Source organism: Vulpes vulpes, chromosome 13, assembly GCF_048418805.1.
Source record: "Vulpes vulpes isolate BD-2025 chromosome 13, VulVul3, whole genome shotgun sequence".
In the NCBI taxonomy this organism is placed as follows: Eukaryota; Metazoa; Chordata; class Mammalia; order Carnivora; family Canidae; genus Vulpes; species Vulpes vulpes.
Genome location: NC_132792.1, coordinates 35,174,170 through 35,199,818, shown reverse-complemented (window position 1 = coordinate 35,199,818; position 25,649 = coordinate 35,174,170). Strand labels below are relative to the sequence as shown.

General features: G+C 37.4%; 1 protein-coding gene across 27 annotated transcripts in view; it reads right to left on the bottom strand.

Moving 5' to 3' along the window:
- RGS22 (regulator of G protein signaling 22) overlaps positions 1–25,649 on the bottom strand; it is a 127,227-nt gene that overhangs the window by 89,714 nt on the left and 11,864 nt on the right. For 14 of the 27 annotated variants that reach the window (XM_072734195.1, XM_072734198.1, XM_072734204.1 and 11 more), the window contains exons 3-6: positions 21,840–21,902; positions 9,226–9,447; positions 2,713–2,798; positions 1,702–1,870 (exon numbers count right to left, since the gene is read on the bottom strand). In XM_072734195.1, coding sequence (XP_072590296.1) covers positions 1,702–1,870; positions 2,713–2,798; positions 9,226–9,447; positions 21,840–21,902 — 540 coding nt within the window. Of the gene's footprint in view, positions 1–1,701; positions 1,871–2,712; positions 2,799–9,225; positions 9,448–21,114; positions 21,205–21,839; positions 21,903–24,815; positions 24,898–25,649 lie in introns of those variants that run through there. The other 13 variants (XM_072734199.1, XM_072734203.1, XM_072734193.1 and 10 more) reach the window with 6 other exon arrangements.

Sequence of the window (25,649 nt, the reverse complement as noted above, 5' to 3'; positions counted from 1 at the left end):
CAAAATTCAAAAGCTATTAAGAAGATATTAGTGGGGCAACTGGGTGGCTCAGTGTGGTGAGATCAAGCCTCACGTCAGGTTCCATGCTCAGCTAGGAGTATGCTTGTTCCTCTCCCTCCTCCTCTGCCCTTTCCCTCACTCACTGTCTCTCTTTAAAATAAATAAATAGGGATCCCTGGGTGGCGCAGCGGTTTGGCGCCTGCCTTTGGCCCGGGGCGCGATCCTGGAGACCCGGGATCGAATCCCACGTCAGGCTCCCGGTGCATGGAGCCTGCTTCTCCCTCTGCCTGTGTCTCTGCCTCTATCTCTCTCTCTCTCTCTGTGTGACTATCATAAATAAATAAAAATTAAAAAAAAATTCTTTAAAATAAATAAATAAATCTTTTTTAAAAAGATATTAAATAGTTAACGTATTACTCAAGTAGACAGAAATGAGTTTTTTCATCATAGAAAATAGCAGAAGTAAACTAGTTTAAGTTTTACTCTCTTATATTCAACTTAATTTACATGTAAGGAATCAGATCTTGTTTCCCTAAATTGATTCTTCCCATTGTATGTTTACTGACCTGTACTACCAGTACATATTTTTATGACATTCTTGATATTTCTATAATACATAGGTTAACAGAAAAAAAATAAATACTTAAAAATAAGTATAAGAGAGAAGTAAAACATGCTTTTAGTACATCCCTAGCATTAGCTCATTGGAAATAATGCAAGTGGCAAAATTTCAAACATTTTTCCCAAATATTAGATAGAAATGCTAAACTACAAAATTAAACAGAAACTATACATGAAAAAAAAGTGCTCAGGTAAGATAGGTTAAGTCTATCTATTCCAACAGAGATGGCAAATAGTTTTCCTTTTGTACGACATCTTTGATCAATTGGAAGTGCTTGCCTAGAGGGCTGTGTTGAAAAGAATTTGGAACCAAGTCCTAGCTCAGCAGGAAAATTGCCATGATTGATTAGCAATGTCTGTCATGAATGGAAACTAAGAGAAGAGCAACACATGGGCCACATATTTGCAATTCCTGGTTTTGTACAGATTGTATATAGGAAATGTGTTCCCAGAAAGAAGACCTGACAGTTAGAATTCAGAGATCAAACAATGGTTTTTATTACACCATGACTGTCCAAAAGGACATTTGATTCTAGGTTAGATCTCTTTAAATGCACTCTTACAACCCAACATTTCTCCATGGAGGAGAAATGATTATCAGATAACCATTATCAGAAATGATTATCTGATAACCATTATCAGAATCTATCTGATAATGGTTAAACAGTAATGCATTTTTACTACTGAGGAATAATCTTGACAACAGGGAGGAGAAGACCCAATTTGCCATCATTTGGTACAAAAAATTGTAGACTCCAAATAGTGAAAATTTTAAAAGTGAACAATGAAACCATGGATGTAATTCAAGGTATCCTTTCTTGCTTTCCAGGTGACACTGAGCATGTTCTTCAGTCTTGCATTTGTTCCTCTGTACACATGAGGAAAATAATACCAATTACATTTCAGGTGAAAGAATACAGAGCAAAGGAGTCAGCATAAACCCACAAAAAGTTTTGCTAAATCTGCCTTAAAAGTACTTGAAGTCATTTCCCCTGTTCAAGTGGTACAAATGAAATTCCTCCCCCTAAAATGAGAAGTCTTTTGAAGTGCCAAGTCATGAAGATACACGCATACTTTTACCTCGCCAAGAGAAATGTAGAACTTTTTCATAATTATAACATTGTCTTCTTCAACAACAGGTGGTGGTGGACTGGGTGGTTTTCTCAGGACCCAGGGAGAAAATTCTGTATTGACTGTGATGTTCATGCCGGATCCACTCCATCTTACTTGTGAGACCAATTTGGCTAATCTGCATTTTAGAAATCATACAAATTTGAAGTAAGTTTCAAATATAGAGAATTCAGAAAAGAAAACCTAAAATTTTCTTTTTTCAAGTCAATCTCCTCCCTCTGCACGATTCTCTTAGGATCTGTTAAAATTAATGGCTTATTCACAGAACTATTAATTAATAACTATTCTGTTCTAATTTATTTTACTGTTATTTTTTAAATGGTGGTTCTAAGTATATGTCAAATTTTAGTAAAATTTCAGAATATTTAGGTACTTACACATTAAAAGTCAGGAACATAAAAGAAAAACTTGGCCCACTTACAATATTTTTTCACGACATACTTACATTTGTTTTTTTAACAGCCTGCACATAAATACCATTATCACAAGTAGATAATTTTAAAACCATAATGATCAAGAAGCACAACTGAGGTACATTTATTTGGTACTATTTCTGTGAGAACTCTTTGGAAAAGTGAAGTGATTTTTACAAATGCTCTGTCATTCAGAAAACTATAGCAGGTGAGATACAAACGCTAGTGGGTTTATTTTTATTTTTTTAAAAGATTTTATTTATTTATTCATGAGAGACACAGAGAGAGAGAGAGAGAGAGAGGCAGAAACACAGGCAGTGGGGGAAGCAGGCTCCATGCAGGGAGCCTGATGTGGGACTCGATCCCGGGTCTCCAGGATCACACCCTGGGCTGAAGGCGGCGCTTAAACCGCTGAGCCACCCGGGCTGCCCAATGCTAGTGGGTTTTAAAGTATACAATTTTATTAAGAACGTACAGAAAAATGATTCTTGGTGAAAAAAAAAACCCAGGCAATTAAAAAATAGGCTTGCTGATGGGGCTACAGTACCTGTATTCAAAGTAACAATCACTTTCCAGAAATGCTGGAAGTCTTTCTTTTTTGATCCACTCAATACCTTCTTCACGACTGAGACACTATTAGAGAGCAGGTGAAAAAGGAAACGAGTCAAAGAAAATCACCTTTCTAAACAATTAAGAGCACTAGAGCAATAATGACCTCTAGCTATTACCAGGAGCCGCTGCCTCTATCTTCTGTGTGCACGAGAGAAAGCAGAACCTCTGAGTCACACATTTGAAGCCACTGCTTACCTTCTGGCATTATTCTCTCAACAGCCCTGCGTCAATGATTAACCCCATTTTACAGATTAACAAACTGAATCCAGAGAAGTCAAGTAACTTACTGAAGGAGAGGTATGAGGAAAAAAGTCATGCTCGGTATTTTCACAGTCACAAAATGGGTTAAAAGTAATCACAAACCAAAAAAAAGAGCTAACCAGACACTTGGTAAGGCCACTATGGTCACTCTCTACAGGCCCCTGCCCTTCCAATTTTAGAAAATTTGGTTAAATATTTAACATCCCCGGTCACTCTCCTGGGGACACTAAGGTTAATAAGAAAGATAAGGTCCCACCTTTAATGAGTTTACAGGTAATTCAATAAGCAATAGTAGTAGAGAGCAGTGAGTGCTGCAAGTTCGGGCTTCTATGGAAGGACCCTCAGGCACTAAACCTAGCAAAGGTTTCTCAAAGAACAAGGCACTCAATCTTTGACCTGACACGTGATTGGCTTGGTAAAGAGGAGATCAGGAGAGGAAGCAAAGATAATTTTAGTATGACTAGATCGCAGGGTGAGATCTCAGGAAAGGAGGGAAGCAAGCTGGAGAAGCCGGCAGGCCTAATTATGAATTATCCTTTAGATGACATTAAAGAGTTTAGATTTTGTGTGGAGGTTGTGAGAGCCAGCTTAAGAGTTCCTGAGCTGCTGTTCATTCTATATTTCCTCACTATCGATTCTCTTTTGTCTTAAATTCACTTTTTTCCCAGAATTCTAAAGAACGTCCATACTTTGCCCACTCCACAAATGCTACTGATACGTGAAACAACCAGTGAAGCGCAAGTCTGAGACAAGTGTGTCTGCATTTATGTGACTTCCATTGATTATCTGCTCAAGCAACAGTTGGGCTGTGATAGTAACATCAGTCTACACAGACCGCTGTGAACTCCAGAGAGGAAATTAAAGGCCCACAGAGTAGTGCTGCCCACATCTGACAAGCGGATGTTCTTGAGCATGCACCTGTGCTCAACACTGCTTGGCAGATGGCATGAAGTCATTAGGCTCCCCAAGGATGGAAAACTGAGGGAACAATGGTTTCCTTCTGTTCAGCCCAAAATACCCATTTGCCCTCCCCAAAGATTATCTTCCGGGTAATGAGAAAAACAAACAAAAAACAGAAGAAACTTTGGAAGCAGGCAGCACCTGAACAGTAGCATCTTGTTGATGGGTCTTATTGCTTATGAGTGAGATGTGAAGGACACTTGGATCCTGTAGTCAGAAAACGAGAAAAATCACGGCCATCCCACCTAAAGTTTAGCATTAGCACAAGTACAGCCATCTTAGGCCCCTGTGAATAAGAGCTGAACTTTATGGGAAAAACTGCAGAATGTCCTCAATGTCCTCGGCAGAGAATCCCATATCATAGAAAGACAACAGAGCCCACACCCGTGGTAGAAAATCCCATATTAGAGTGAGAACAGAGCTCAGTGCCCTTGAAAGCCCCATATCAGAATGTAAACAGAACTTGAGAGATTCCTCCACCCCTTCTGAAAATCCCCTAGACCAGCCTATAAAAAACCCAGCTGTAACCCACTTCAGGGTCCAAGTCCCTGCTCCACTGTGTCGGGTATACTTGGACCCAAGCTCGAGCTTACTAATAAACCCTCGTGCGCTTGCATCAGTGTCAGCTCCTTGGTGGTTTCTCGGATTCGTAATCTTGGGCACAAGTGGCACAGAAATAGACACATAGATCAGTGGACTATATAATAGCTCAGAAACTCTCCTTTGTATGGTCAGGTAATCTTTGATAAATGAGGCAAGAATATACAATGGAGAAAAGACAGTCTCTTCAATAAATGGTGCTGGGAAAGCTGGACAGCAGCATGCAAAAGCATGAAACTGGACTACTTTCTTACACCAGACACAAAAATAAACTCAAAATGGATTTAAATGTGAAATCTGAAACCATAAAACTCCTAGAAGAAAAACATAGGTAGTAATTTATTTGACATTGGCCATGGAAACATTTTTCTAGGGATACCGCCTCAGGCAAGGGAAACAAAAGCAAATTAAAATACTGAGATTACACCAAAATAAAAAGCTTTTGCACAGCAAAGAAAACCATCAATAAAACAAAAAGGCACCTACTGAATGGGAGGAGATACTTGCAAATAGTATATCCAGTAAGGGCTTAATATCCAGAATATATAAAGAATTTATACAACTCAACATCAAATAAACAATCCAATTAAAAAATAGAAAGGGAATCCCTGGGTGGCTCAGGGGTTTAGCGCCTGCCTTCGGGCCAGGGTGTGATCCTGGAGTCCCAGGATTGAGTCCCACCTTAGGCTCCCTGCATGGAGCCTGTTTCTCCCTCTGCCTGTGTCTCTGCCTCTCTGTGTCTTTCATGAATTTAAAAAAAAAAAAAAAAATCTTAAAAAAAATAGGCAGAGGACTCTGGAAAATAGTATGGAAGTTCTTCAAAGACTTAGAAATAGAACTACCCTATGATCTAGCAATTGTACTACTAGGTATTTATCCAAAGGATACAAAAATAATAATTTTAAGGGATACATTCTTCCCATGTTGTGCCCAAGATTGCGAATCCGAGAAACCATCAAGGAGCTGACACTGATGCAAGCGCACGAGGGTTTATTAGCAAGCTCGAGCTTGGGCCCAAGTATACCCGACACAGCGGAGCAGGGACTTGGACCCCGAAGTGGGTTACAGCTGGGTTTTTTATAGGCTGGTCTGGGGGATTTTCAGAAGGGGTGGAGGAATTTCTCAAGTTCTGTTTACATTCTGATATGGGGCTTTCAAGGGCACTGAGCTCTGTTCTCACTCTAATATGGGATTTTCTACCACGGGTGTGGGCTCTGTTGTCTTTCTGATATGGGATTCTCTGCCGAGGACATTGAGGACATTCTGCAGTTTTTCCCATTCACAGGGGCCTAAGATGGCTGTACTTGTGCTAATGCTAAACTTTAGGTGGGATGGCCTTGATTTTTCTCGGCCTCCACACACTACCATAGTGTTTTGATTACTACAGCTTTGTAATGTATCTTGAAATCTGGGATTTTGATACCTCCAGGTTTGTTTTTTTTTTTTTTTTAAAGATTTTATTTATTTATTCATAGAGACACACACACACACACACAGAGGCAGAGATACAGGCAGAGGGAAAAGCAGACTCCACGCAGAGAGCCTGACATGGGACTCGATCCAGGGTCTCCAGGATCACGCCCTGGGCTGTAGGCGGCACTAAACTGCTGCGCCACCGGGGCTGCCCAGGTTTGTTCTTTCTTGAGATTGCTTTGGCTATACAGGGTCTCTGGTGGCTCCACACAAATTTTTGTATTATTTGTTCTAGTTCTGTGAAAAACATAGTTGGTATTCTGAGAGGGACTGCATTAAATCTGTAGCCTGCTTTGGATAATACAGGCATTTTAACAATATTGGTTCTTCCAATTCATGAGCATAAAGTATCTTGCCATTTGTATCTTCTTCAATTTCTTTCATCAGTGTTTTATAGTTTTCAGAGTATAGGTCTTTCACCTCCTTGCTTAGGTTTATTCCTAGGTATTTTATTATTTTGGTGCAATTGTAAATGGTATTGTTTTCTTCTGCTACTTCATTTTTAGTGTATAGAAATGCAACAGATTTTTTGGAACTCTTGTGTAGAATTTATTTTATATAAAAACTGAACCATATTATATACTTTAATTTACAACTTGATTTTTCCTTTGAACAACACAACATGTGCATCTATCTCATCAGGACAATAGACACAGTTCAAACACATTCTTTCTAATAGTCATATAATATTCCATAGTTCTTCTATTGATAAACATATAATATATTTATACTACTGGTCAATGCTGCAATCAGCTCCTATACATACACATTTATTTGTATGGAATAAAAATCCCAAAGTGGCTTTCCAGGCATAAGTCACAGTCTTTTAAGTTTTATCAATTTTGTCAGTATAATCCCCAAAGATTGTAGCAATTAATATTCTACCAACACTAGATGTTATTATTTTTTAAAGTTGTAGGCCAATTTCACATATGATGAGCACTGCGTATTAGATGCAACTGATGAATTATTGAATTCTACATCTGAAACTAATGATGTACTATATGTTGGCTAATTGAATTTAAAAAAATTATACGCCACTTTAACATCTTAAAAAATGGTATCTGGCTGTACTTACAATTTGCATATTTATGATAATTGTGTGATTAAATATATTTTTATCTGCTCATTTTCTATTTTAATTCCACTCTGTAAATAGTTTGTTGAATTACTTCAATTATTTTATTGGACTACTTGTCTTTTTCTTGGATAAAATCGGTAAGAAATTAAGTAAAATACTTTTCCTCATACTTGCAAAACTTTTTTTCTAAATCATTGGTTTTTAACTTTGTATCATTTTCTAACATGTGAAATAATTTTGGTGTCCAGGTTTGTTTTTTGATTATTTTGACTTTAACTTCATGGGGGGGTGACTCACATGCTAAGTTTACATAAAAATTTTCCTGGATTTTGTTGTAATACTCCAGTTTAAAAAACCATTTAAGTTATTTATTAATTCGCAAATAAAGACAATTTAGTTTACTCTTGCAAATTGATAGTAATTACATTTATTGTGTTTAAACTTTGTCAAGGAAATCTAAAATAATTTTGAATTAGCTTAAAGATATACTTTTTCTTTTCTTATGATCTAATGGAAATGGTTATAGTATTTCCATGTACAGTGTTTATTATTGGTTTTGGAATAGCCTTTAACAAGTTTAAGCAATTTATTTTTTAATGAGTTTTTATTAGGTGTGAGTTGCGTGAAATGCAACAGATTTATGTTTACTAATTTTGTATCCTACAACTTTACTGAATTTATTCATCAGTTCTAGTAGTCTTTTGGTGGGGTCATCTGCAGATATTGAAAGTTATACTTCTTCCTTACCAATCTAGATGCCTTTTATTTCTTTGTCTTGCCTGATTGCTGTGGCTAGGACTTCCAGTACCATGTTGAATAAAAGTGGTGAGAGGGGATATCCTTGTCTTATTCCTAATCCTAGAGGTAAAGCTCTCAATTTTTCCCCATTGGGGATGATGTTAGCTGTTGTTTTTTCACATATGGCTTTTATTATGTTGAGGTATGCTCCCTCTAAAACTACTTTGTTAAGTTTTTATCATGAATGAATGTTAACAATTTATATGGTGCTTTATAGTTCAGAATATATTTTCTTTTTAAAAAAATATTATTTATTTATTTATTTATTCAGAGAGAGAGAGAAAAGCAGAGACAAAGGCAGAGGGAGAAGCAAGTTCCATGCAGGGAGCCCAACGTGGGACTCTATCCCGGGTCTGCAGGCGGCGCTAAACCGCTGCGCCACCGGAGCTGCCCCCAGAATATATTTTCTTGTTTAAACTTCAAAACAATGCTATGACATAGTTTTTTATTTTTAGTATTTATAAAAGTATCTTAAATACTATTATCATTAATGTACTTAATTTGATGAAAGTAAACAAGAAAAACAGAAATAAACTGGAATTCAGTAAAAGACAGGCTGAAAAAGAGCTTTCAGGCTGGAAAAGAGCTTTGTTGTAATTTTTGAATATATTTTAGCCTAGTTCCATCAGACACTTCAAATCATGGGAAATATTAAACATTCATTTTATTTTCAATTGAGCCACATAACAAACCTAAGTAGTAGGTAGCAAAGGCATCATTTGACAGGTGATGAAAATAAGGTTCATCAAAATGACTTGTTCAAGAACACAGCTAATAAGTTAAAGTGCCAAGGTTAGAACCAAGGGTTGTTGTTGTTAATCTCATGCTAAGGAGACAAAATCCAAAATCTGAGAGCAGAAATAAGGCCAGGGAGGTCAGAGTTACATAATGTAACTTGAGGGTCAGAAGTCATAATTCCCAGCTGCTTTGTCAGGATAGAATCCAAATCAGATAAATTCACTGTATACCCACATTTTATAGAATGCATACAAACTATAAAGGATACTCAAATTTCTACTGCTCCAAATTAACCTGATATCCTAAATATTCAAAGGAAATTATATGAATCTTCTCATACTGAAAATCAAACTGCTAGATTAAATTGGCCATTTGACATGAATGATACAGTAACTAACAAATATGATGATGTAAATGTACAATAAAACTTAATAAATATAGTTACATTTCAGAAGGTCAAGCCCAAGAGACTTCATGTTAGTCTTATTTAATGCTTTATCTACCTAGGAAGATACAAACTCAAACATACTTTCTTACCATAATATTGTAGTTGACATTAATGGTCTCATCTTCATAGGGGGCATTCATCTGAACTGGTTTAATATCATTCTTTCCTTTCCTTACAACATCATAGATGGGATTTCGAGGTTGCTGGTTTCGAAGAATTTTTTTCAGTTGCTTTTCTAGAAGTTGTGGAGCATTGTTAACTATTTCAAAAACTCCATAATCCACATTAAATCTAACTGCCTCTGAAAAGGTCTGCAAAACAAATTTGTGGAAATAGATCTTAAATTTTTATAAAGCAGAAACTCGCTGTCTCCAAGACAACTTGACACTTAATATAAGCATATATACATACACAAACTTTTGTGTACTTATTCATTAGCTCTTCTCTTCTAGGAGCTTGGAAATCTCTTGACTACAGATAAGGGAACCCATTTTATCCTTCCTTTCCAATGTACTTATGGCAAGAACTAAGGATGTATAATGGCAGAAAGTCCCTTTGCATAAACATCTTACCCTTGTGTTTCTTTGGAACTGGAAAGAAATACACACCTGGTCTCTATGAAGCAATGTTACTCTTAGGAGGGGGTGGATTACTAGGGAAGAAAGAGTAAAGGAAGAAGAAATAACACTCCTGTTATCTCTTTCATCCCCAGGAGCCATGAAAGCTAAAGTCTCCCCTGCTCAAAAGGATAAAATTAAATACAATGTGTTCTTCATTTAAGACCATTTCAACACCATTCCTTTCACTGTGAAAAAAAAAAAAAAAGAGAGACAGAGTTGAAGGCAATAACATTTCTGAGCTTTTCTCAGTAATTACTAAATGCTGCCAACTTTTATTTAAAGTCAGTCAGTTAATATACAATAGTCAGGAGTCTTGAGCTTGAATGACAGCTTGCCAATAAGTAGCTCTGTGACTCTGAGTAAATCATTAAACATGTTTGGGGCCTCCATCTCCATAACATATAAATAATGGATTGGCTGTCAGTGTCAGTCTTTTCCCATTTTGTCCTCCAAATCTAGAATCAGGTTTCTTTTTTCAGAATATGAACTTATTTTAGAATACCTTTAGTGAACCATGTATTCATGTAGATTAGTTTATATATTTTTAGCCAGGTAGTAGAAGACATCTAGCCCTTCCCCTTGGATCAATAACCATCCTAGGGAGAGCATCAATTCTTTCAAATTTTACTAAGAGATAACTAGACATACTATAGTTAAAATTTAATAATGGCAGGATGTCATAAAATTGGAGTTAGAAATATATATGTGCATATGTATAAATATCCATATCTGTGTATGTATATATACATATACATATATATATATATTCTTCTAATGTCAGATAACATCACATCTCTAAAGTCTGATGGTCTCCCCTCCTAAGGAATTTAAAGTGCACGAACAATAGAGTTCAATATGAATGTCAGTCTACAGGCCTACAGGCCTCAGGACTAAGATTTCCCTTCAAAAATGACAAATATAGCTCAGTGGACAATACCAACAATTACCAATAAATTGTGTATAAGGTTTCTTCAATAAATATACTTAATTCCATCTGTCTTTCAAACATGAGATTCAAACAGGCATCACTTACCTGAATGTCAAATACTATCTCTGAATTACACTATCACTAGATTAAACAGATAAATGAGTCTGCTGATATCAGAGACAAGATTCAACTGGTAGGAGAAAGGAACTGAATTAAACTTGGGAGAGAACAGACATCAAACATTAATTTATGTTATTATGTATTTATGGGGAGGGGGAAGTGGTGCCGTAGATTGCAGAAGACCATCTGGAAAAGATTTCTTCTAGTTCTGAGGATCCAAGGAAAAATAGAGCAGGTTTGGCTTTTATTTGTTTTCCTTTTTTCTGTCTCCTACCCTCACACCTGGTAGACAGAGGAACACAAAACTGTGATAATCCAAAGCAAAGGATGCCAATTAGTTAGTTCTATGAAGAAATAAAATAGTTCCTGCTACACAAGTTTAAAAAAAAAATGCTCCAAAAAAAAAAAAAAGCTCCAATAAAATAAGTAAGTAAATAAATAAATAGGACATGTGACACTGAGCCCCGCAGTAGCCAATGTTACCTACTCAGTAGGAAATAGTTACTGTACAGTTGGTATAAATAATAACAGTAACAAAAACCAGTTTACTGGACATCTACCATGTGCCAGGAGGGTGACAGACACTTTAAATGCACTATCTGAATCCTTCCACATTCCTGTGATCACTTTTTATAGTAAGTGGACACTTAGGATGGTTATATGATGGGCCATGGATTCAGAACTGTAAAGTGCTGCATCAGGGCCATTGAAACAAGTCTATCTGGTCCCAAAGGGGGTAACATATTTCCCCTTCTTTACTATCATCTTGCCTCACATATGATAAAACTAGCATGTACTAACCACCTTCTCTAAGTCAGGCACTGTGCTAAGCAATAAGCCCACAAAGCTAGTGCAACTGGGATTCAAACGAAGGTGTTTTACCAGTAAAGACACAGAGGCATGAAGCAGCATGGTGCATGTGGGTAATTTTAAGCAGTTCCATGCAGTTAGAATATTAACTAGAATAGTCATAGTTGAAATAGTTAAAGGAACAGAGGAAAGACTTGAGGTAGATGAGGTGGATAAGACCAGATCATGGAAGGCTTTGCATGCCATTTTAAGAAGCATAGGCTTATCTTGATCCTTTGGGAAATAGGGTGGAGTAGGAAAATCCTAAATTAGTAATATAATCTGATTTGGGCTTTAGGAAGAATCTCCCTGTAGCAGTCTGGAGTTTTGCTGGCTCTTGGGTTGGTGAGGTAGTATGCTTACATCCACAAGCAGAGCCATCACCATGCTCGGGGGAGGATGGCCATTACCTCAGTGCTACTGCCATCATAGCCAGGTTTGGTGTGGTAATTATTAACTCTCTTGGGTGGGTTACTGTCCCCAGCATTCACAGGGGCTAAGGGCAGGTTTTAAGACAGGTAGTTAGCAATTACTTTCATTTTCAACTAACAAAGCAAAACTGAAGGTGAAAAAGGTTAGGGGATCTCTTCATGGATTTATAGCAAGTCCTCTAGTGAGCTCACTGTAGAACTCTGGGTTCATGACTACAAACTGCTTTAAACCCAGGGCTGATGCAAAATTTCAGTAGGTGTCAGCAGACGCTGTGGATTAGCTCACTTGGGATCTGTTCCAACTTCCTGAAATGCAGAATCTGGACAACTAAAAACTGTATCACCCAGATCCTTTACAGTTCTGGTTTCATATGTGATTTAGATCCTGTTACTCTTATGCATGAAATACTTGAATTCTGAAGCAAGTCAAGTGAGGAAAGAGGCAGGATCTGTCCATCCTGAGGAAGGAAAAGTCAGGGCACAAGCAGATGAAAGTGAAGATCTTTCCACATTGCACAGAAGTATTTTACCAAAACAAAACAAAACAAAGACAACAGAAGGAAAGCTATAATTAATTGTGTTCATGATTAAATGACATGACCCTATTTACTTTTTTAAAAAGAGATGTAGCTGGGATCCCTGGGTGGCGTAGCGGTTTGGCGCTTGCCTTTGGCCCAGGGCGCGATCCTGGAGACCCGGGATCGAATCCCACGTCGGGCTTCCGGTGCATGGAGCCTGCTTCTCCCTCTGCTTGTGTCTCTGCCTCTCTCTCTCTCTCTCTCTCTGTGACTATCATAAATAAATAAAAATTAAAAAAAAAAAGAGATGTAGCTAAAATATTTACAATTTTTAAACTTAAGAATTTATCTCAGTGGAACTGAAATGTGATAGAGCCTTTGCCATGGCGAAATAAGTGTTTTACTTCTTCAAAAGCCATGATTTCCAGTGGATCTCTAGAGGTCCTTAACACCACAGTGATTCCAGGTTTATAAAATGGGCAAATAACTGATTAAAAGTTTCCCCTAGTTCACTTATTTCAGCAAAAACAAAACATTTGAATTCCCTAGTGCCAATTGGTGTCCCAAGCAGAGAGGATATAAGTTGAATAAAACACTGTTTCTGCCCTTGCAGGAACAATACATGGTCATTCATTTTTCTCTATGATGAAAAGATTCAACAAAAACTGAAATAATTTGAATTTGTGTAACATGCAAATGCTGAAGAGGAAATCTGTCCACAGAGACTATGGTAGTAATACTAGAGTATTTTATCTAGTTTAGTTATTGTACTTTAAAAGGGATTTGGCTAAACTAGAATCTATCCAGAAAAGGATATGCAGAATTATTAAATGGAAGCAATACTGAGTAAAATTACTTTGTTTTACCAAGATTTTTTTAATCATAAAAGGGATTTTAATTAAACAATCCCAAGGTGCCTTCCATATTTGATACTCCACTGGACTATGATGGTCTCCCAGGAAAAAAATGAGTACCTTCTGCTTTCTAATAAGATCATCTAATTCCACTCCTTTGTTATTCTACTCATTTATTCCATAAGTATTTATTGAATCCTTGTTAAATGAGATATCATGATAGATGATATACTGCTACATTGAGTGAGCCAATCCAGAGCATTCTCTACAAAGCCCTAAATGAATAAGACACAGATCTGCCCTCAGGTCATGCTGATCCAAGAGAAGAAGAAAGATATGTAAATACACAGGGACAGTAAAGACTCATCCTACAAGGCAATGAGCTCTACAGTGGGCACATAATGTGAAATCATGTTTGGTCAAAATTATCCCTTGAAATCCTTGAGAATACCCATAAATTACAATGTTGTCCTACCTCTCAAGAAGCTGTTCAGAGTTTTTCCTCTGGTATTGAAATTGGTCATGGATTCTTCAGTTAGGAATCAGATGAAATGGAGGGCTTGTATTTAAAGCTCATGTTATACAGAGAGATGTATGTAATCTCCCTCAGCATGATCAGCTGACTACACTGGGAGAGGCAAGCAGGAAGAGACCCCTAAAGGAACAGCAGATTCTCATCCCCACCTCACACCCTGTCAGGATGCTCATGGACTGGTATATGTGTGTTTATGGATTAGTACAACAGACAAAATCATCCTCACTCTTGAAATCACCATCACTCTCTCTACTGAACACAAATCATTCATTTTGAGTAATAACACAAGTATTATTGATCAACTGCAAGTGGTCTGACATTGCTAAAGCTTACTATTTAAGAGGGGAATAATAGGATATAAGCCTGGAGAGAAAGGCAAAGGATGAGTTCATCTAGGATTTTCTATTATATGCATAACTCTCAACTTATTCTCTTGAATTCCGGTTCTCTGAGTGTGGTGCCTGGACCAGGAACATCAGCATCCTCTGGGACCCTGCTAGAAATGCAGATTCTCAGGCCCATCCCTCTATCTAATCAAAAACTCTGAGAGTGGGGCCCAGCATTCTTTGTTAACAAGCCCTCAGGTGATTCTTTTTTTTTTTTTTAAACCCTCAGGTGATTCTAATGCATGTTCAAGTTTGAGAATCATTGCCTTAGGATGATGGGAAGCCAGGTTAAGACAAATTTCAAGGCCCGCCTCTGTCCACTACTTCATGTAGACTTACCTGTGTATTCACGTAAGTGGAGGGGCTGGCCATCTATGTTCTGTACACAGAAGAATGAACCCTGGTCTTTATTATGCAAAGTCCTGTTGTCTACTTAAAAATTTTTTTTCTCTCATGCAACAAGTTCTTTGTTTTCACTATTTCTCAGCCTATCCACAAAACTCCTACAGTTAGTTTAGCATGTGACAATAAAACACATGTAAGGTGGGGGAGACAGAAATGAATGATGTAGAAAGTCAGTCGTTCCCCCCCAAAAGCTGACTCAGCTGATTTAGAGAATGCTCAGCTTTTAAATCATATGACAGGAAAAATCTTCAGTTTGAGCCTCAAACCCAATTCTCCACAAGCTGTTGCAGACTGCTCTTTCCCTTAATTTTCTTATTTCAAAGGTATCATTTTCCCAATGTTCTAAAATGAATTGACCTGAAGGTGATGAAAGCTAACTTTGTAGTACCAGTCATCCATGTGTGAAAAATATTTTCACAGAAAAAGTAAGTGCATAAAAGTATTTTTACCACAATAAATTGCTGGTTCCACATTTCTCTGAGAAGAAGAGGGGAAAAAAAAAACAAAAAACCTGTGAATAATTAGTGATGTGCTTAAACTGCCAGCAGAGCACCACTGAAACTTACCGGGTGCCAAATTATTTAGCTGAACAGTATTTAAATTAAAAACTAATGACTAGGTTAATTTAATACATGTTCATCTCTGCTCCAACTCTGTCTCTACTAATTGAGCTCCAAAGCTGTATTTAAAACATGCATCCTAGTCGGCGAATGAAAAACATGTGACTTATAGTCAAATACTTGACTATAACAAGTAAGTTACCAATGACTTCTGTCGATCTAAGGTTTATTGTCATTTTAGATGTTTAATTATAAACTATTTACTGGACATATTCACCAATGGTATGAAAGGAATAGTGTGCTACATAAAATGCATAGAAAATATCCTAAGTTAATAAAATGAGTTACATTAGATAATCTGAGTGCTTTACGTTAGAGCTACAAGGCTTGTCAAAACATCCAAAGGAGGGCAGCCCCGGTGGCTCAGCGGTTTGGCACTGCCTTCGGCCCAGGGCATGATCCTGGAAACCTGGGATTGAGTCCCACATTGGGCTCCCTGCATGGAGCCTGCTTCTCACTCTGCCTGTGTCTCTGCCTCTCTCTCTGTCTCTCCTGCATGGATGAATAAAATCTTAAAAAAAAAAAAAAAAAACACCCAAAGGCATAAACACTGTACTAAGCAGTACTACCTAGACTCCATCAACACCCTTAAATATTAATCTCTGAGTATTTAAATTTTGGCAATGGAAGCCCCAAGCCCTTCATCCCCCTTCATGCCACAGATACCCTAAATCTCTACTCTCTTTCTTTCTCTCTCTTTCCCTTTACCCAACAATCCATCCAACATATAAATCTTTCATAAAGCTGCAAGAAATTATAATAGTTTACAGATTAAAGAAAAAAGTGTGGAGAATCAGTCCCAAAAAAGAAGTTATGGTAAAATTCCAAAAGCACATAGCTAAGCATGGTCTGGCAAACACATGACATACCTATCCTTGCAAGGAGGGTATGGAAGAGGCCACCCCTTCAGCTTCTGCAAACCATAAATGTCACAAACATTCTAAACCACCCACAGAGGACCAACCTAAATCTGTATGTGGGCTCATCTACCCAATCCCACAACAGTCACTGAGCATAAAACACACAAAACAAAACCAAAAGGAAAAAAAAAAAAAAAGGTTTCACACTATAGCACAGAAGAAAACTTAATAAGCAAACACTTACCCATAAAGAGTTGACAGCAAAACAAAACAAAACAAAACAAACAAAAAAAAAACTCTCCCAGACACCAAATGAAAACAATATCTGAATATGAACCTGGCACCAGAATAAACAGAATGAAGTTATGAAAGCTAGGATTTGGAAAGTGCCATAATCATTTATAAAAGCAGCAACTGTCCTGGATTCCCCTCATCAAAATAACATGGAGGCTGGCTACCAGCCATCAATTTCTGGATCTTACAGTGTAACCCACGGGTATAATGGAGTAATGGAAAGAAGGAGGTGGGGGGAGCCAGAAGCCTGATTCCTAGAACCACTGCTGCCACAATCCAGGTCTGCCACCATGTCACGACAGATGTGTAAGAAGATGGACAAGTCTCAGAAATCTAGATAACTGAAGGACTTTTAGATTGAGAATATTATCATCTATATTGACATCTCTCTATCTCAGGCCTATATTATTGGGGCTTTGGAATGGAGGTGGAGATGGTAGAGGAGGGAGGCAGAAGATTAGAAGGTTTGTTTATTTCAAAAAAAAATCTTTAAGATTTTTTTTTGAAGGTTTGCAAATAAAAAACAATCATCCTCAAGAAGCTTTGGGAGATACAGGAGAAAGGGACCTATCCTTGGCCCCAGGAAATTTACAATGAAGCTCCTGAGATAAAGATAGAGACTATCAATCAAATTTTCTTTCACTGGAAAAATCTAATTTCCTGCCTGATACATATATCCCCATAAAACAATCTATCTGAATACCTTCAATGACAGAAAGTTGACTCCTGTGACCAATGCTAGCCCTATTGTTCTGTTCTACTGTTAGGAAGCAAACTTCAAACCATCTTTCTTCTAGGAAAAAATATCCTCATAAACGCTGGCCCTGGTTGTGCCTTTAGCTTCATGGAACAAGTTAACTCCTCTTCCTCAAACAGACCTTGAAATATTTGGAAAAAGAAAAAAAAATTGGAAAAAGCTGATCCATTTCAACATTTCTACCCATTCCCCAACCCAGGTTCAACATCCACACTTCTTTCAACCCTTCCTCATCTGACGTGGTTTCAAGAGTGTTCATTGGTTGAGTCTCCCCAAGCCTGGTTTGGCAGAGCAACTCTTAACCCATGGCACCAAGAATGGAACACAATATTCCAAATGTGGTCTGACAACTCAATATGATTCAAAAAAACATTTATTGGGTGCCTTTTATGCTCCAGACTAATATTTTTCTTGATTTTAACTATACTTCTGTTAATGCACCTTAAAGACACATTAGGTTTGTTTTAGACCATTTCAGATTATCACAAGAAAAACAAGACCAGATTCTGTTATTGAAACTCTCAGTTCATCCCACTGCTGTCAGTTCTATAGTCATTACAATGTAGTAGAAGTTTTTAAGCCATATGGACCTGGGTGGACCCTGTCATCTATTAGCTGAGTGACTTTAAGCTGGAAAAACACTAGTTCACTTGCAACATTTCATCTAAGACCCTGATAAAAATAATATGAAAAGTCAACACCAATGACAAATTTGTGTGGTGCAGAAGATTATTCTCTAGACTGATGATGATCCATCAGTCTCATTATGGAGTGAATGCCTCTCATGTTTCAGGAATGGAAGATGAGATGGTCTAGCTAGTCAAGGAAAAAAAAGAAAGAGAAAGAACACTACTTCTGTGCCAGGCACTTAATATACATTACCTTGTTTCATTACAACCTTATAAGATAGGCACATTGTTTTCACAGGAAAGGAAACCAAGGAATTAAGTAATTAAATAATGTGTCTAAGATCACATGGGTAGTAAGCTGAGAAGCTAGACTCAAACAGTTCTGCCTCACTCCCATTCCTAACCATTACACTGCAGGATGAGCACAGGAAGAACAGGTGTGGGGGGGAGGGCTGGCCCAAGACAGGAAAGATCCCACACGGTGACATAAGCAGTATGGAGCTAGAGGTAAAACCAGGAAGGTTAGATAGAGGCCAAATTGCAAAGATCTTAAACTCCATGCCAGGAATGTGGATTTGATTCGTTAGGCTATTAAGAGTCAACCCCTACTGGTTATAGTTAGAGAATTCGTTCAAATACTTGAAAACACATTTCACAGATAACGATAAGGGGTTTGGAGACAAATAAATGAGCCTAAGTGGAGCATGTATTATTTTAGCTAGAGATGGGAGGGAAGATTTCCTGGACAGAAGTGACTTAAATCAGGGAAAAGGTGATACGAGTATCTCAGGGAAGAACACCCCAGCCTGGAGGGGCCTCTGAGTATGCTTGGCATATTTCATGGTTGAGAAATACGAAAAGGGACAGTTAGGCTGGGAAAGAACTAATGAGGGGAAGAGGCATAGGAAATAAAGACCAAGAGATGGCAAGAACCAGATCACATATACTATTTTATTTGTAGTGTAGTGAGAAGCCACTTTTGAGTGTTTTGAGTAGGAAGTAACAGGGTTCCATTTATTTGTATTATTATTGTGGCTGTTATTATTATTATTATTATGCTTTCCTGAAACCATAATATGTTAAATTTATGCAATTCCCCTAAAATGCCTGTCTAAAACACTCCAAAAAAAAAGAGATCAGTTGGCACACTTATTCTCAGCAAACTCATGCTGACTTCTACTTCTTAGTTAAGTGCCCATAAACCAAACATTACTAATCTGTTCTAGAATCTTGCCCAGAACTTGGTTTGAGAATCCATCATTCTTTCTTCTGTCTGTCCCCAAATTCTTTATTGGAAACCTATAACCATATTTCCCCTTCTCCTATCTTGTGGCATGAAGCATGGGTAATTAATAGGTAGACTGCATGGTACCATATGCAGATGCAATGGAATGAAAGAGAGAGAATGAGGGGAGAGAGAGAAAATGTAAAAGTGGAAGGATTTGGAGAAACAGAAAATAGGGCAAGAGTGACCCAGGTGGGCTGCATGGGACATACTGAAAGGGTAAAACTGCAGAGGTCTGCTGGGTGGGATGAACACATGACTGCAGAGGCAGTCTGTCATTTCACCTAAACACTGAAAGGAATCACACAAAAATGATAATGTTGATCCTCACTGGATGGCTGGACTGTGGCTGAATTTTTCTTACATTTAAGGTAAATTTTATCTAGTATTGTTATGTCACTTCCCTAATTTTAAATAGATTTTTTAAAAAAAGAAAGTTAGGTAGGGGAATTTATGTCCTGGAACAAGTAAAAGTCAGGGTAATCACAAATCTTGAGTTGATGAAATATAAATCTTAAGAAGCTGAAACCAGATCCAATGCAAAGATTTTTCCCTTTAAAATGTCACAAAAATTGGAGGAAGAATGGAGAATGCAGAGCCAAAACGAAAGACTGCACAATCTGGAAGAACAAAATTCTGACAGTTTCATGATGCTGCCGGGGTTTTCCCAATATACAACTGGATGGTGAAAGTTGAAAAATCAGACAAACAAGAACCCATCAGGTATCCTATAATATCACCCAGGACTGTTGCTGGAAAAGAAGAGGTGTGTTTGGTGTCTCAACCTAACCCCCATAATGGCTCCAGAGGCCTAGGTGGGCCAAAAGGAAGAGAGAAAACAAATTCTTTTGGAAAAAAGAAAATAAGGGACGCCTGGGTGGCTCAGTGGCTGAGAGCCTCCCTCCCTGGGTGGCTCAATGGCTGAGAGCTCAGGGAGTGATCCTGGAGTCCCAGGATCAAGTCCCACATCAGGGTCCCTGCATGGAGCCTGCTTCTCCCTCTGCCTGTGTCTCTGCCTCTCTCATGAATAAATAAATAAAATCTTAAAAACAAAAGAAAAGAAAAAGGAAAATAAGACGAAACAACAAACACGTATATATAGATACGTACATATATACAAAAACTAATCCAGGCAAGGAAAGGCCTCTAGTACTTTCCCTTCAAAAGACATTTTGAGTGGCTAGGCTTTAGAGGCTATCATGGCCCACTCCCTTTAAAATTACTTGTGGGGTGCCTAAGTGGCTTAGTCGGTTGAACATCCAACTCCTGATTTCGGCTCAGGTATAGTCTCTGGGTCCTGGGATCAAGCCCAGGCTCTCTGCTCAGCCAGGAGTACGCTTCTCTCTCTCTCTCTCTCTCTTTGTCCTTCCCCCTGCTCCCATACTCTCTCTCTTTCTCAAATAAATGAATAAATCTTTAAAAACAAAGTAAAAATAAAAACAAAACAAAACAAAATAACTTGTGACTTATTTATATTCCAAAATTTCCCTGGTAAATATGGTAATAAAAAGTGTTTTTGTGGGGGTGGAGGGGGTTGCCTAGTGGCTCACTTGGTCAAGCATCTTCAGCTCAGGTCATGACCTCAGGGTCCTGGGTTTGAGCCCTGTCAGGCTCCCCACTCAGTGGGGAGTCTTCTTCTCCCTCACTCTCTGCCCACCCCCATGTACTCTCTCTCAAATAAATAAATAAAATTTTAAAAAAAGTTTTTTGCATTTTCATAACCAATAATGAAAACCTTTTCTTATATTTTATCTGACATTCCTGATTAACTTTATTTACTAAGCAGTGTGTTTTTATGAACTCCCATTTCACTTTTCCCACCATCCCCCAATACTAGTCTATCAGTCACCACTCTCTAAGACTAAAAATCTATTATCTGGCACCCACCTATGTCTTCTTTACTGTTGATATAAAATTCTAGTTGACTTAAACACAAATTCCACATTAATATCTCTCCAAGGGGATGTCAATAATTGCCTGGAAGCAAGAAATAGTTTCTTAATTTTTCTTTTGATATTTTGTCCTTATCACCTCTGTTCAAAGCCTGAAATGATGCCAAATACAACAGCATCAGATTTTGAATGGAACACTTTTTTCCTAGTTTATCCACATTCATTTATTATTATTATTTATTTAATTTTTGTACAGAAGACTTTTAATGGTTAGAGAAATTCCAGCTTTCTCTTTCATTCACTTACTCATTCATTTTTATTGTGGTACAACTGACTCAGTTTTCTTCAATAATTCCTAAATATGATGCAAACCCAAATGATTAACTCCATAAAAAGACATAAACTTGGGATCCCTGGGTGGCGCAGTGGTTTGGCGCTTGCCTTTGGCCCAGGGCGCGATCCTGGAGACCCAGGATCGAATCCCACATCAGGCTCCCGGTGCATGGAGCCTGTTTCTCCCTCTGCCTATGTCTCTGCCTCTCTCTCTGTCTCTCTGTGACTATCATAAATAAATAAAAATAAAAAAAAAAGACATAAACTTTACTTTAATTCATAGTTTTAAAAAATATTATTCCTGATATATTTGTCCTACAAGATAACCCAGTGATTATAACATTTTGCTTTGATAATAAAGTCCATAGAACATAACAATACACTTACTGGAAGGCTTAGGAATTCATTAAAGTAGTCCACAAGGAAATCATCTGTTGCCAAAGAATCTTCCTGCAAAAATATAAAACACGATATCATGCTTATACTAAAATGTTTTATAACATGCCAATATTATTCTCTAATTCTGTATATCAAGAGATAATAAGGTAGATTTTCAGATCTTTTTCAGTCTATCAACAGCAAATCCTCACTATAAACAGAATACAGTGCTACACTCTCTGGAAGGAAGAAATAAGAAAACAGAATGGAGTATACTCATAAAAGATTTTGCTAATATGCCGAAAACAAAACACAGGGAAAATATAGCACGACACTTAAATGGAATGAAGTACACAAAACACTGCACAAGGGAAATTTCCCACAGACTTATTTTTATACATTTGTGTATATATATTATTCACATTTATATTATATATATTTCATAAAAATAATGGCAGAATCAATAAAGACAGAACCAGTGTTTGAAGTTAAAATGAAATTCAGAATGTAAATTTCTTCAATTGCTAGTGGAAGTGATAAACTGAGGAAAGAAAATATTCTACTGTTTCCTCCCAGAATGAGATAGCTTTAGGAATTTGAGTTGCTTCACTTTTGCATGAAGAAACTTTGATAATGTATTTATTCTAAGCACAAAGATTGTATATATTTTTTCCGTAACTATCTCACCCACCAACATAGTCGCTTTTAAAATTGGCAAAATTGGAAAGCCACTGCCAAGAACAAATTCTCTCTTCCAAATAAAACACCTTATTTTATTAGCAATTGTTTCCATTGTGTCAAAAGCACATCATGGCACACTGTTATATAGAACATGTGTTTATTTTGTTATTCATAATTATATTTCCACTTTGCAAATCTAACATGAAAGTTGACAATATGTCACAATGCTATTATTTCCATATGGCTGATTATTTTCTTCTTATATGGCCAATTTAAAAAATTTGTTGAAGTAGAGTGTTGCAGTATAAGGAAAATACTGTAGCATATTAACTTGGAAAATAGATTTTTTTTCAGAGTAATTTAAGTATTTGTAGTACAACTGGAATAGAGCTATAAAGAACCACATAGGGGGCAGCTGGGTGGCTCAGTGGCTGAGCGTCTGCCTGTGGCTCAGGGTGTGATCCCGAGTTCCAGGATCGAGTCCCACATCAGGCTCCCTGCATGGAGCCTGCTTCTCTCTCTGCCTGTGTCTCTGCCTCTCTCATGAATAAATAAATAAAATCTTTCTAAATAAATAAATAGCCACCCACATAGGATTTATATCAAGGAACTTACTAAAAATCTGTGAGCTTTCAAAAAACAAATTAAGGATTCAGTTTACTAAAAAAATCTCAACTGATTAAAACAACAACAAACAACTTAGGATCTCATAAATCTTCTACATTCAAAGCAGTGCCTCAATAATATATTCTCAAAGTTCTGACTCACAAAGATCCAGTAAAGCAGAACAAGGCAGATAACATTTGGTGGAGGCTGTATACAACTAAAAGGCTTCCAAATTTTACCTTTCAAAATTACTTTTCTGGACTTTATTTGGTGAACTACCTATTTTCTGCTAACTCTTAAAAGAAATCAACTGAACTTAATAAATATTTTTAGGATCTCCCAGATGGAAGGCACTGTGCTACAAGAAGGGTGGCCAAACTGCACTTCTGGGCTCATGATCAAAAATCCTCAGATGGGAAGCATGAGTATTTTTAATTAATAACAGTAGTGGAGTACAGTCCCTTGTTAATTTTTCTCAAATAGCATTGTACTTTTAAATTTCACCTATAAAGCACAAGGTATACTTCACAGAATCAAGTGAACCTAAATATTGCCTAGAATATGGCCAGCCACACATAGCCAGAAACTTCTAGATAATCCTTGGATTCATATTTTCATTTCCTGATGCCTCACCCTTCTCAGAGACTCTAACTCAATGATTTCTAAACTATGTGATGAAGTAAGTCTTTTGTTTTTTTCCCTAATCCTTAAGTTTCAAACAAATAACTTGTAAAATGCAAGACGAATGAACTAGGAAACAAAAGATATACATAAGACAAAAGACCAATTGCTTATTATTAAATTCAATAGATACAAACATACTGTCACCATATCATAAAGTTTCTGAATGTTTTCTTTCGATTTCCGAACTCATCTCAACAAGGAGGGTGTTGGGGCAGTGCTCCTTAATATGAGGTCTGGTCCCCAAACCTTCATATTAAGGAGCACTGCCTCAACACCTTGGTGAGTGGTTTGCTCTCAGCAACCTCAGGTCCCCCCGAAACCCAGCCACATTGTAGGGCATTTCCTTGGTTTGCATTCACAAGCACAGAAACTCAAAGTGTTCAAAAAACATCAAAATCTGTATTTCTTTTCTGAAGTTGAGTCGTACTTTCTCCCCATATGAAATACCAGCACTTGTGCTACTATTAGGGGGAGTGCTACAAGAGAGGCAAGCATGGTCTCTGAGTGCAGTGTGCTCCATCCTCCTGTTGCACTTTCACAGGAAGACCTGCATTTCTCTAAATAAATGAGCACATCTTCCTACTAAAGTTTCTAGTCCAATGAATTCAGATATTTCGTCATAATGAGAATCTTTATTCAATCCTTCACTTATTACTTATTTATCCTTATTTATTAAGGATCTTAATAAACCCTTTATTCTCAAAACTCTTTATTTAAAAAAAAATGTAAGGCCTTGATCTGAAGCAGCAGCCTAGTTACTCTCAGTAAAGCCTCCACAATCTAGTCACATGGCTGTATTAAAATGAACAAAGTCGCCATATTTGGGATTAATATGTTCCGAATAACCAATAAACTGGTAACCGTTATTAATGGTACAATCAAGAAGAACACTGAATTACAATCAATTCCTCCATTACATCATTCCATGAACCTGACTGCAAAATTAGCAACACAGATTCTCTGCAGAATGATGCAATGGAAGGCAGGAACATTTTTTTAGAACTGAATACACACTTGAAACCTGTTTTTTTCATGTACTACAGGTGTGCCATCTGTGAAAGTGAAGTCAGCTTTTCCGTTTTTAGTCCAAACTTCTCAAGTTTCTTCCTGAAAGAGGGTTAAGCAAAATAGTTTATATATGCTAGCTAATTATGGTGGGCAAAAATTTTTTTTTTTGCTTAAAAATTTATTTTGCTGCACCCTCAAATCAGAAGAACTACAATTAGTTCGCCCCTCTAAAAGAGGAAGATATACAAAGAAGACCTTATAAAAACAAGGAGGATGAAATAAGATAAACACAGACATAAACCACAGTCCACAAAAGAACATGATACATACCAAAAGAAAATTACAATATTAAATGTTTCCTCTCAAAGGAAGGAGACATATTATCTGGTAGGAGGAATCAAAAGAGACTCCAGTGGAGAAAATGGCATTTAAAATAAAGTCAAGGGGATCTCTGGGTGGCGCAGCGGTTTGGCGCCTGCCTTTGGCCCAGGGCGCGATCCTAGAGACCTGGGATCGAATCCCACATCAGGCGCGATCCTAGAGACCTGGGATCGAATCCCACATCAGGCTCCCGGTGCATGGAGCCTGCTTCTCCCTCTGCCTGTGTCTCTGCCTCTCTCTCTCTCTCTATGTATGACTATCATAAATAAAAATAAAAAAAAATGAAATAAAGTCAAATTCTATAATCAGAAATACATATATGAGAGGCAATAATGCAGAGTACAGAGAAATATGCATGAGCAAGGAAGGTGGAAAGGAAAACATAGTAAAGGTTAGCTAATGGGAGAAGTAGAAAAATAATTCAAGCTTCAAACTTCCTTGCAAGCCATTTACACATTA